Here is a 13,120-nt window from a genome sequence, read left to right as displayed (position 1 = left end):
ATGACCTCCGTTAATCAATGAACTCGAGGCTGGGGCTGAACGATGAGATTGAGGCTCCGTTTCTCATTCTGAGGGCAGAGTATGTCCTTCCTTTAATGTTTATTTGAAGCCAAGGCTCAATAGTTCCAAAATCCAAGTCAACGAATGCGAGTTTGCATCTTTATCAAATGACTGTTTTTCAAAACAACCCCAAACTCACTCCTAAGTGCTTTTGCTTGTATAGGAGCATAACATGGTGTATAGATTTGTTTACCTAAATATCTTCAAAGCAAAATATCAGTTCAACCCAAAGCCCTCAACCCTGTTCTTAAAATCTTGAAGTTACACAACAAACAGTATAACAACAAATAAACAATGTTAGTTTGTCATAAACAGGCAAGCTGGGTTTTAGGTTTACAGTATTCAATGCATGTTGCAAGTGCTTTATCCAAAGCGACTCATTCGGTATACTCTGTATACATTTTATCGGGGATCGAAGCATGACCTTTTCAAGTTGCTTTTCCAATTGAGCTACAAAAACACAATTGGCAGATTAACCGTTTTTCAGTTACTTAAGTTGTAGTTACCATTTTTTTCCATTTTTTTCAAGGCCCTCTAGTTGCCCACAACAACATTTGAAAGCCCCCATATTCACTCAGTTTTTCCACATTAAATTAAATAGAACTTGGAATGACTAGACAGATGTATATTAGCTACTCAAATGGCCAAAAAAATAAGATACGTCTTGACTTTTGCGTGGTTTAGCTTTTTTAATGCTTGTTTTGTCCAATTTTGTATCATTTTAAGTCACCTTGAGGCCCCCTTGGAAATCTGCTGAGGCCCCCGTGTGGGCCCCGGCCCCCGGTTGGGAAATACTAGACAATTATTCATTTTCCAACCCACTGTAATTGTGCTATAACATATTACTGTCCAGAGTACAAATCCATTTACAAAACAAGCACATTTGGACCCAGGTCCAGAGATCAACTGCATGTTTGGAGGCTTTATCAAATATCGAGCAGAAAAGCAAGCTGGAATTTTTTTTGGTTTGTTTATATTTTATTGTATTGCATTAAATGCATTGTAGCTTATGAACTGGTTTGACCATAATTAATCCTAACTGTCTCTAATCTCTGCCTCGGTAAGAAACTGTTACCTCCCACTTTTTGTTTCGCTGTGTTAACCTTTGTATCTGTGTGAAGGATGGATACACAGTGTCATAGTGGATGAACAGAATGGGGTTTAAATCAGAAGACCATGTTATCTCATCATCTCGGTGGATGCTGTGTTTTAAAGAGACGTCCTTTCTACCTTCAGACATTATGAATGGTAAGTTCATATACAGTTTAAGCAATATAGTATAAGAGGTCTTGCTATGTTGTTATACTGATAATATTCTTACAATAATTGCATCATCATCAGGTCACCATCTTAAGCCATAAAAACTACAGTTTTTCTTTAATATAGATCATATAATATTCTTAGCAGAAATACAAGTTGTTGTACATTACATGATTATGCAATGATGTTGTGGTTAATATTTCTCCAGTTGTTTTGACACTCTGAGACAATAATTTATAATCTTTATCACTTGCTTGTATATTGTTGGGCTAAGAGAGAGGCAGTACTGACGAAGATGTGTCTGCTTTTGATTTCAGCATCATACGTTCAACCCTAAAATATGAAAGACATCAAATCAGATCTATAGGCTTTAGTTTAGGATATATGAGACATGATTATAAAACCTTTGGTAGACATAATAAATTATGCATTGTATTTCTTATTTTAGGTTGCAGATGATACTTTGAATCCTCTAATGGAGCTGCAAAGGAAAAGGCGAACAGTGCGCCCAACAGGTCCTCCTGATGGAGGCTATGGGTGGTTTATTGTACTCTCCACCTTCCTTGTCTTTGGGCTGACATTTGGTGTGATCAAATCATTTGGTGTGTTTTTCGTTGAGATCCACCACTACTTTGCTACCACAGTGACCGCAAGCTCGTGGATCACATCTATCGCTGTGGCAACTCTACATTTTGGGGGTATGTGCCAGTCTGTTTCTTTTAGCCAACAAATTATGTAGATCAGAGGATCAGGTAATACAACTCTGAGTGTATTTGATGTTTAATAAATTGCATTAGTGACTGCCAACATTTGTGATAGCGTTGTTCCTCAAGTATTTTGTTATTTTCAAAGTTTATTTGAATGATGCCAACTTGTTCACCGCATTACTGTACATTTTATACAGGCATTCAAACCCATGGACTTCAGTGCAATGATCTGCCAGCTATACCGATCAAAACACAAAGTAGTGCACATTTGGAGTTTACTCCAATTTTATACCAGTAGTCTTTCAAATAGTTTTTCAGAGAGTGCTAATTTTAATTTGTGTGTCATTGTCAAATTGAAAATGATACAAAAAATCTAGTTCATTATTATGTTATACGTGCTTAACATGAACAGGAGACAAAAATATCATTCCTAATTATTATTATAGTATAACATAAGCTGACAGTACATTTGGTTTCTTGGTTTCTGTTGCAGCCCCCATAGGCTCAGCGCTGAGCGCATACTTCAGTCACAGGTGTGTGGTGATAGTAGGTGGTCTGCTAAGCAGCATAGGGATGGTGGCGGGGTCACGTGCACAGGATCTGATGCAGCTGTACATCACTGTGGGGTTTCTTACAGGTGAGCACGCAGAGAGCATTGCAGCATATGGCTGTCCTCACCTGACTTTTACACAGTAGCCTACAGTCACGCTTCACATGTTACATCACTGAGTCACAACCAGAAAGGTCATTAGCCATTTATAGCAGGTGTATGAGGCCATGAACCTCTCAGGATCACACTGCAGGAGGAAAAACACATGGAAAGATGAAATTATGGGATAGAAAGAACAGACAGGAAGGAAGGAAGGAAGGAAAGAAGGAGGGAAGGAAATGAAAGACAGACAGACAGACAGACAGACAAAAAGAATGAAATCAAAGAAAGACAGACAGAAAAACGGAACATAGAGGAAAGAAACAAAGGAAGAAAGAAAGAAAGATAAATAAAAGACAGACAGACAGACAAAAAGAATGAAATCAAAGAAAGACAGACAGAAAAACGGAACATAGAGGAAAGAAACAAAGGAAGAAAGAAAGAAAGATAAATAAAAGACAGACAGACAGACAAAAAGAATGAAATCAAAGAAAGACAGACAGAAAAACGGAACATAGAGGAAAGAAACAAAGGAAGAAAGAAAGAAAGATAAATAAAAGACAGACAGACAGACAGACAGACAAAAAGAATGAAATCAAAGAAAGACAGACAGAAAAACGGAACATGGAGGAAAGAAACAAAGGAAGAAAGAAAGAAAGATAAATAAAAGACAGACAGACAGACAAAAAGAATGAAATCAAAGAAAGACAGACAGAAAAACGGAACATGGAGGAAAGAAACAAAGGAAGAAAGAAAGAAAGATAAATAAAAGACAGACAGACAGACAAAAAGAATGAAATCAAAGAAAGACAGACAGAAAAACGGAACATGGAGGAAATAAACAAAGGAAGAAAGAAAGAAAGATAAATAAAAGACAGACAGACAGACAATAAAGAAGGAAATCAAAGACAGACAGACAGACCGACAAACAGAGCATAGATGAGAGAAAGAAAGAAAGAAAGAAAGAAAGAAAGAAAGAAAGAAAGAAAGAAGATAAATTGATGGTTGAAAGGATGGACGGAAAGAAAAATGAATAAATGATTAATGAATGAAAAAGAAAGAGAAGGCAAGAAAGAAAGACAAAAAGAAGGAAAACAAAAACAGACAGATAGGCAGACAGAAAATAGAAGAAAGGAAGAAAGAAAGAAAGATATGATAAATAGATGGACAGAAGGATAAAGGAAAGAATGAATGAATGAATGAATGAATGAAAAAGAAAGAGAAAGCAATCAAGCAAAAAAAGAAAGACAAAAAGAAGGAAATCAAAAACAGACAAACAGAGCATAAAGGAAAGAAAGAAAGAAAGAAAGAAAGAAAGAAAGAAAGAAAGAAAGAAAGAAAGAAAGAAAGAAAGAAAGAAAGAAGAAAGAAAGAAAGAAAGAAATATGATAAATTGATGGCTTGAAGGATGGACGGAAAGATAGAATGTATAAATGAGTAAATTAATGAATGAATGAAAGAGAAGGCATGAAAGAAAGAAAAACAAAGACAGACAGACAGACAGAAAATAGAAGAAACAAAGAAAGATATGATAAATAGGTGGATGGAAGGATAAAGGAAAGAAATAATGAATGAATGAATGAATGTATGAAAAAGAAAGAGAAGGCAATCAAGCAAAAGAGAAAGACAAAAAGAAAAAAATCAAAAACAAACAAACTGAATGAATCAAAGAAAGAAGTAGATAGAAAGAAGAAGAAATCATAGATACTGTACATATATAGAAAGAAAGATAGATTGAAAGAAAGAAAGAAAGACAAAGACAGACAATAAAGAAGGAAATCAAATACAGACAGACAGACAAACAGAACATAAAGGAAAGAAAGAAAGAAAGATGATAAATTGATTGAAAGAAGGATGGATGGAAAGAAAAAACGAATAAATGATTGAATGAATTAATGAATCAATGAATGAATAAACAAGAAAAGAAAGAAAGAAAAGACAGACAGACAGGCAGGCAGACAGACAAATAAAAGGAAATTAAAGACAGTCAGACAAACAGAAAATAGAAGAAAGAAAGAAAGAAAGAAAGAAAGAAAGAAAGAAAGAAAGAAAGAAAGAAAGAAAGAAAGAAAGAAAGAAAGAAAGAAAGAAAGAAAGAAAGAAAGAAATATGATAAATTGATGGCTTGAAGGATGGACAGAAAGAAAGAATGTATAAATGAGTAAATTAATGAATGAATGAAAGAGAAGGCATGAAAGAAAGAAAGACAAAAAGAAGGAAAACAAAAACAGACAGACAGACAGAAAATAGAAGAAACAAAGAAAGATATGATAAATAGGTGGATGGAAGGATAAAGGAAAGAAATAATGAATGAATGAATGAATGAATGTATGAAAAAGAAAGAGAAGGCAATCAAGCAAAAGAGAAAGACAAAAAGAAGAAAATCAAAAACAAACAAACTGAATGAATCAAAGAAAGAAAGAAGTAGATAGAAAGAAGAAGAAATCATAGATACTGTACATATATAGAAAGAAAGATAGATTGAAAGAAAGAAAGAAAGAAAGAAAGAAAGAAAGAAAGAAAGACAAAGACAGACAATAAAGAAGGAAATCAAATACAGACAGACAGACAAACAGAACATAAAGGAAAGAAAGAAAGAAATGAATGAACAAATAAAAGGAAATTAAAGACAGTCAGACAAACAGAAAATAGAAGAAAGAAAGAAAGAAAGAAAGAAAGAAAGAAAGAAAGAAAGAAAGAAAGAAAGAAAGAAAGAAAGAAAGAAAGAAAGAAAGAAGGAAGATCTCAGCTAACAGGCCAAGCCCAGAACAAAAAATAAATAAATTGATTGAAAGAAGGATGGATGGAAAGAAAAAACGAATAAATGATTGAATGAATTAATGAGTCAATGAATGAATAAACAAGAAAAGAAAGAAAGAAAAGACAGACAGACAGACAGGCAGGCAGACAGACAAATAAAAGGAAATTAAAGACAGTCAGACAAACAGAAAATAGAAAGAAGAAAGAAAGAAAGAAAGAAGGAAAGAAAGAAAGAAAGAAAGAAAGACGAATAGAAAAAAGGAAAGAATGAATATGTGAATTAGAGCCTGCAAGCCCGTCAGGCTGAGCCCATTTGGGCAGGGCTCGGGCCGTTTTTTTTTTTACAGACCGGGTTCGGGTCGGGCTCGGGCTTTTTTTAGCATCTCTCCTCATTGTGTGTGTGTGTTTGCGTGTGTAGCAGAGACAGTGAGCATCTGAGAGTGCACGTCCGAGAGAGAGCTTAAAAGTGATTGATATTGGTCTCGGGTCAGGTCGGGTTCGGGCTGAAAAAATTGCAGGCATTGTAGGGATAAGGCTCGGGTAGGGCTGGAGTTTTTGGCCCGTGCAGGGCTCTAATGTGAATGAATGAATGAATACATGAAAGAGAAGGCAAGAAAGAAGGATAGACAGAAAGGAGAAAATCAAATACAGACAGATAGACAAGACAGATGGAAAATGAATGAATGAATAAAATAGAAGAAAAATAAAGAATCAAAGAAAGAAATAGATAGAAAGAAGAAGAAGAAATCATAGATACAAAGAAAGAAAGTATATTTTATTTTTTGTTTACCTGTCCAAATGACATAAGCAATTACATTTTAAGTATACATTTATTTAATTAAATTTTATTTTTTATGATGGAAGGAAGAAAGAAGAGATGAAAAATAAAGAAGAGTTTAAAAAATCTAAAGTCTTAAAGTAGGGCAGTAGGCCAATGTCATTAGTGATAGTTTATTACACATACTGTGATTATACATAGCAGATAATGAAAGGTCAAGTTTAATAATAGCAATGTTGTATAGCTGCTCTCAGCAAGATCTTTTGGCAAAAAAAACTGTATTACATAGATATTCATATCACAACAGTATAACCTTGCAGAACAGCCAGAAGGGTTTACACAATGTTTTACCCTTGAAATGAATTAATGACTAGTCAGAGAAATAAATGCTTGCTCAGTATATACCCACCTGCACTGTTCTCTGTATGTCCTTTTCAATTCTCTGCAGGATTCGGCTATGCCCTGACCTGGACTCCTACCGTCACCATGCTCGGCTGGTACTTTGAAAAGCGGCGGCCGGTGGCCAACGCTCTTGCCAGCACAGGAGAATGCATTCTGACCTTCATCCTAACTCCATCCTTTCAATTCCTCGTTGACCAGTTTTCCTGGAGGGGAGCGATGCTGATCCTTGGGGCTCTGCAGCTTAACCTTTGCTTGTGTGGAGCTCTGCTTAGGCCACTTGACAGAGAGGTTCCCGCTAAAGAGCTTGCAGCAAACGGGAAAGATTTAGAGCTGGAGACGTTGTCTCAGACTTACACTAGGAAGATCTCAGCTAACAGGCCAAGCCCAGAACAAAACTCTGAATTGCTAAAAACTAAAATCATTCGCTATGTGGACTACACGCTTATCGCTAACGGTCGCTTTATGGTCTACTCCATGTTTGGTGTCTTCGCCGCACTTGGCTTCTTTGCTCCATCGCTGTTCCTGGTACCATACGCACGTAGCAAGGGAGTGGAGGAGTACCAAGCGGCCTCTCTCATGTCCATCTCCTCGGCGCTGGACCTATCGGGCCGGTTGATTTTCGGATGGGTGGCTAATCTGCGTTTGGTGAAGACGATCCATCAGTTGTTCGTTTCTGTGATCCTTCTGGCTGTTATTCTGTTGCTCTGCCCGCTAGCTGCCACTTTCACCCACCTTGCGCTGTTCAGCGCCAGTTATGGGTTGGTGTTTGGAGCGACAGTGGCTATTCACATCACCGTACTTGCAGAAGTAGTCGGGGTGGAGAAGCTGGGAAGCGCTCTGGGGTTTTTTATGCTCATCCGCAGCAGCGGAGGACTTCTTGGACCACCGCTGGCAGGTAAGATCTGTAACTAATTTTGAGATCCTCCCATCACCTTTCTGTTGACCAATTCTGCATGTTTGTGATTGCTTAAAGACGTTGAAATGAAGTATTAATGCTGAAAACATTAAAGTCCTGTTCTCTAAATGCCGTAAGTGGTATGTCCAGATATAAAAAGTTCTTGTAGGTCACACTAAGCATACCATCAACCCATTGTGAAAAAGTTTCTCATTAATGTTAATAAGACTTCACAATATTACCCATAAAGCTTTGCCCATCAAAGAAATGCATCATTGCTATTGCGCTCTTGTTCTATTGCGTTCATTTCATGGATTATTGGTCACTGCATAAATGTTTTTTTTCTCATCTTTTCAAATAGCGGGCCACGGTTCGGCTGCCCTCGCCAAATTTAAACTAATGTTTCACTGCCCACTGCTCTCTGCTAATGCAGTGTATGCAGCACATCACAACCGGTACCGTGACAATACATCACAGGAACTGCACAAGATGAATAAACAACTAAAGAGGAAACGAAATGCACGACAGTGAATATAATAGCTGTAATTGATTGCCACCCGATAAGCTCTGATAGGGCACGTTTGAATAGATGGTTTTGAAATGTGGAGATGGAGGGGTTTGGCCCCGTGCTAAGGGATTTTTGTTTTGAACGTCTGCCAAACCGGGGCAAACATTGGAAGAGTCCTTACAGGACCTCAAGAAGCCAGAAATCTTTTCCCATGCCAAAAGCAGTTTAACTCTGAACCTGCCAAAAATACCTCAGCTGTCCGCTTAAGACACATCAGCTGCCAAATTGCATCACTTCCTGTGTTCTGAAGGGCTAATGGACTTCAGTCTGAATCTCTCAGGTTTGGATGCATAGACTAAGTTTGAGAAAAGCCCTTATTTGGGCACTGCAGGCTGAGAGTTTAGTCAGCAGGACTGTATAACCGTCTCTGTAATTACATCATAAATTAGTCCTGATATCTCTGCACCGCAGAAGCTTCTCTGAGTTTTAATGAGGCTGGAAAATCCAACACTCTTTTATTGGGGCTTTATAAAAGATGAGTCGAATATCCCTCTGTTCACTGACTTCACAGAAACTTTATATACCGGTGCTTTCATTGAATAATTGTTTAAAAGTATGTGCAGTGAAGCTCATTGCAAGTATAGGCAAAAGGGCTGAGATGGGATGTTGCCCAAAAAACTACAGGTGATTTACAATACTTTCATACAGCACTGAATTGCCTTTTGTGTGTATCCAAATGTGTGCCGGAATTAATCCGGAGATCGATCCTGGGATGGGGCCTACATTGCCGGAATCAGTTCAGAATGCACTTTGTGTAATGTGGTGATGATGCATTTGTCTTAATAATGACATACTGAAGTTATCATGTATCTCTTTGACTGGGGGTTGTAAATGCAGATCAACATTCTCAATGAAAAATGTCTGCAAACTGGATTCAGAGGAAGAAGAGATCAGTAAGCTCCTCACTATCCACCTTTTTGCAGAAATTTTTTGCAATCTTATTGGAACGGTGTGTGATGCTTGAATCGGTTTATCATAAAATAATAAGCAAACTTAAGATGCTGCGTGAATTATTCCACTACGTGCAGGATTTCAATTACATTACATCACATCCTGATGTCACGTGGGATGTGAAAATCACTGGCAGTGTAAATCAATCAAATCCTGGGAGACATTATCTGTGCATTTTCCAGAATCTCTGTTTGAAAAGGACTTTCGCAAGGCTAACGCTGCGTCCGAAACTGCCTACTTCCATATTATATAGTTAGTGAAAAGCTGTTGGCGAGCCAAGTAGTATGTCCGAATTCAAAGTAGCCTTTTTGAAAAACAGTAGACAAAAAGTACTCGGATGACCTATCCCGTGAGCACCCAGGAAAGAACTTATATAATGAAGAAGAAGAAGGAGGGTCTTTGTTTTATTCGAAAACTCTGAAAGCAGTAATGTGGCTCTATTCAAATCCCAATACAGATATTGAACAACTGTCCCTTGTGGTTAAATTGCGCTTGTTTAACATAATTTCAGTTAAAGGATTACTCCACTTTCTTAAAAGAAAAATCTAGATAATTTACTCACGCCCATGTCCTCCAAAATGTTGATGTCTTCATTTGTTCAGTCAAGAAGAAATTATTTTTTTGAGGAAACATTCCAGGATTTTTCTCGTTTTAATAGACTTTAGTGGACCCCAACAGTTTACAGTTTAAATGCAGTTTAAAATTGCAGTTTTAACACAGCTTCAAAAGGCTCTAAATTATGCCAAACGAGGCATAAGGGTCTTATCTAGCGCAACGATTGTCATTTACAGCGGGAAAATTAATAGTTTATTTATTATGACTCAACTTGTATACTTAAATGTTCTAATATTTGTATGAGTTCAATATTTGGCTTGATGGCTACATCTGGTGGAAATTGTGTCAATAGCCCACTTAGAAATAAAAATTACTTACTGATAAAAATGCTGATGTGTCAAATACTTATTTTACCCGGTGTAAACTGTAAAGTGTTGGGGTCCAATAAAGTCTTTTAAATTAAGATAAATCCTGGAATGTTTTTCTTAAAAAGCTTAATTTCTTCTCGACTGAATAAAGAAAGACATCAACACTTTAGAAGACATGGGGGTAAGTAAATTATTGGGATTTTCTTATGAAAGTGGAGTAATCCTTTAATAACGAACTTGTTGTAATGACGATGTGTCTCACGTGATGTTTCAACATGGCAGATCTAGTACATATACTATCCACATCCATACTATACAGTACATACTGTTTTAACAGTCGATGAGTAGTACTTCATCTAATTCAGTACCTACTGTCACAGTATGCGATTTTGGATGCAGGGCAAGTGTCAGTATCACCTAGCAAACACCCATAACAACCTAGCAACCGCATAGCAACAGTTCACTTAGATTATTATTTTTGTACTTATTCCAGGAGCTCATTGCATTAGCAGTGCAAAGTTCATCATGGGTTCAACTCCCAAATATAATGTATGGCTTAAATGCCCTGTAAGTAGCTTACAGGGCATTTAGTGTATGCTAATGTAATTTAAAAAAAATCTAGTTCTATTCACAATTCTAATTCTGGTATTGTTTCTGCAGGAATCTTTATAGATGAAATGAATGACTATGGTGTTGGTTTCCTGATGGCGGGCGTGGCTCTCATCGTCTCCGCCCTCTTTTTACTTCTGTTACATCAAATGAACAAGAAAGGACAGCACAAGAGAAAGGACAGTGCCATGGAGAACGAGAGTAGAAAAGTGGACATCTGAAGTTGAAAGTAAGAAGTTGTTAAAGCAGCTCTTTTGATCTGCTCAGTATTTGAAGTAGTCCCAACATTTATTTAACCCACTTTTATCTCTTTTGTGCGATATGAACGCATGCTTCACCACGCATGTTGTCATGATATCGTTAAATATGATTATCATCACTCGAAACTAAAGTAAATAGACCGTTCTCACTTAAATGATGCTTTTAATGGATTATAGAAAGCCTTAATCTCATAATGATGCAATGCAATCATATTTCATCAGATCTATTGCTGTAGTAAGTTTAAAAAATGGGCACGGCCTTAATGGATTAATGGAAGCTGACTCGGGGTTTAACAGATACCAAAGATGATGCATTCAATCAAACTAGCTGCTGATATTGCTTATCAATTAAAACAATATGAAGCTGCAGGCATTTTAATTTTTAGTTTGTCTGCCTAAAATTAAGTGAAATTTGTGTATTTTGTTTAAAGGCTTGGCCACAGGTGATGCATCAGTTTGAAAAAAATGTTCTCAATGGTCTCCCTCTACTGGTGATATAGGGGAAATGTAGGATGGGGCACAAACTAAAGTGGTTTTAAATGACTTTGGAGAAAGATAAATAGCATGAAATAAAAAATGGGGATTTCAGAACGTACTGCATGTGTATTATAAGAATGTCTACTATAGGGATAAACTTTTTTACTTTATTAACTTTTTGTATTTTTTATACAGGATTCAGCTTTTTTCTCTTCAGTTTGAAGCCATGTTTGCACATCATGACACAGATAGCCATGTGATTATTGGGTTTAGATAACACATTGATATAGAGATAGCAAAGTCTGTTATGTAGACCATCAAAGATATCAAAGCATATTTCTGATCCAGTCTTTTCTGGAAGTAATATCTCTTCCTAACATCTGCACTTTGATGTTGTTTTATGCATGCTGGTCTGTGTGGATCCTCCCCGAAGAATGAATTTCCTAACTGGAAATAACCAAAATGAATACAAATGTACATACTTCCTATAAATCTGAAAAGAAACAAACGTTACAAGACAGAGAGCATCTTTGTAAACATAAACCTTGGAGTCACCAACAGTTCATACATTTAAATCTTTCTCCCACTTATCTTGACCAGCACCATGATGCATACAGTATCATCAAAAAGATGTTTGCTTTTCAAGGAGGCCACCTACCATCAGATGAGGGATGTAAAATCAAAGCTTCACACTGTCCGCCCCCCATTTCCGTCCTCCAAAGTCACAACATCAATCAGGATTTAAAGCGGACTGTCTTTTGAATACCATTCATTCCTGTTAACACCCCCTGCTATTACAAACACTATATTCAGTTAAACATCTATTACAGCTCCAACACCTGATTTATGAAATAAACTACAGAGGGATTATAAGACACAACAGATTGGATTTTAGGATGTTTTGGATTAAAGGCTTCAGTCTGGCCTTTATGTTAGTTTTTATTATAGCATTAAATGAATACGTATGTGAATAAATGTTTTTTTTTTTTGCTATATAAACAAAATATTATTATAGGTAGGCCTATGTTTCTATACATTTAATAATGATTATTAAATGACTAAGGGGTGGTTTCCCGGACAGGGCTTATTCTAGTCCCAGCATGTTTGAGCTGCTTTAATTTTAAAACGGCTTTCCGTGACATATATATTTTAACATATATCAGTGCTATTGTTTTGTTTCAGAATGCACACCAGTATTGTTTTTTGTAAGGTATGATTATAAAAACTACTTAAATGTCCTAAAAAAGTAAGGCATAGTCCTGGATTACTACAAACCCTGGGGAAACTGCCCCTAAAAGTATGTAGATACATGTTTTATGCTAAATAAACTAAATAACATCATAAGTATGTTTTACAGTTAATTATGATTATTAAATTATGAAACTTATAGGAATAAATGAAGAGTGCAAAACCCTCTAAGTGCATCTGACATGTTTTCTTGTAAATAAATTTTTTATCAGGCTCTTGTGTTTAGATTCAGTAATTTCACTTTAATGACAATAAAAAAATTATTAGTCAGTAACTAAAACGCCTTATTTTCACGAATGTCACTTAAGTAATTTCATTGGTATTTAATACATTTGACAACAAAACCCTCTAAGTGCATGCAACCTCTTTTGGCAAAAACCTCCACTTGTAAAAAAAATCCACTACTTTGGATAAGACTTTGTTATAAAATTACTAAAGAAGCAACTAGAAACAACCCAACAAATTTGTGTTATAGTCACAAAATATTTGATTAATTTATTCTTGTTATTGAAATTATTTTCTGCTGTTTTTGGTGCCACTGGATCACGATTCATGTCTTTTTCGTGTTACTCA

At 36.3% G+C, this 13,120-nt stretch overlaps 1 protein-coding gene across 3 annotated transcripts; it reads left to right on the top strand.

The window, feature by feature from the left end:
* The first annotated feature begins 709 nt into the window (after nucleotides 1-709).
* Nucleotides 710-12,706, top strand: LOC135773713 (monocarboxylate transporter 13). 3 transcript variants are annotated; one of them, XM_065283451.2, is made up of 7 exons: nucleotides 710-1,025; nucleotides 1,182-1,308; nucleotides 1,769-2,018; nucleotides 2,521-2,664; nucleotides 6,663-7,511; nucleotides 10,614-10,791; nucleotides 11,900-12,706. In XM_065283451.2, exons 2-6 carry the CDS (start codon nucleotides 1,306-1,308, stop codon nucleotides 10,781-10,783), a joined length of 1,416 nt encoding a protein of 471 aa, XP_065139523.1. In that variant the 5' UTR covers nucleotides 710-1,025; nucleotides 1,182-1,305; the 3' UTR covers nucleotides 10,784-10,791; nucleotides 11,900-12,706. The 3 variants fall into 3 exon arrangements, with proteins under 3 accessions (XP_065139523.1, XP_065139522.1, XP_065139521.1); XM_065283450.2 differs by having other exon boundaries at nucleotides 11,495-12,706; XM_065283449.2 differs by having other exon boundaries at nucleotides 10,614-12,706.
* The last annotated feature ends 414 nt before the right edge of the window (nucleotides 12,707-13,120 follow it).

Source organism: Paramisgurnus dabryanus, chromosome 9 (genome assembly GCF_030506205.2).
Source record: "Paramisgurnus dabryanus chromosome 9, PD_genome_1.1, whole genome shotgun sequence".
In the NCBI taxonomy this organism is placed as follows: Eukaryota; Metazoa; Chordata; class Actinopteri; order Cypriniformes; family Cobitidae; genus Paramisgurnus; species Paramisgurnus dabryanus.
The sequence above is the reverse complement of the archived record's forward strand: the minus strand, read 5'-3'. Positions and strand labels throughout refer to the sequence as shown.

Coding starts and splice junctions, on each gene's coding strand:
- LOC135773713 (XM_065283451.2), top strand. Junction 2,019..2,520: donor GGCAACTCTACATTTTGGGG/GTATGTGCCAGT, acceptor TTTCTGTTGCAG/CCCCCATAGGCTCAGCGCTG. Junction 2,665..6,662: donor CACTGTGGGGTTTCTTACAG/GTGAGCACGCAG, acceptor AATTCTCTGCAG/GATTCGGCTATGCCCTGACC.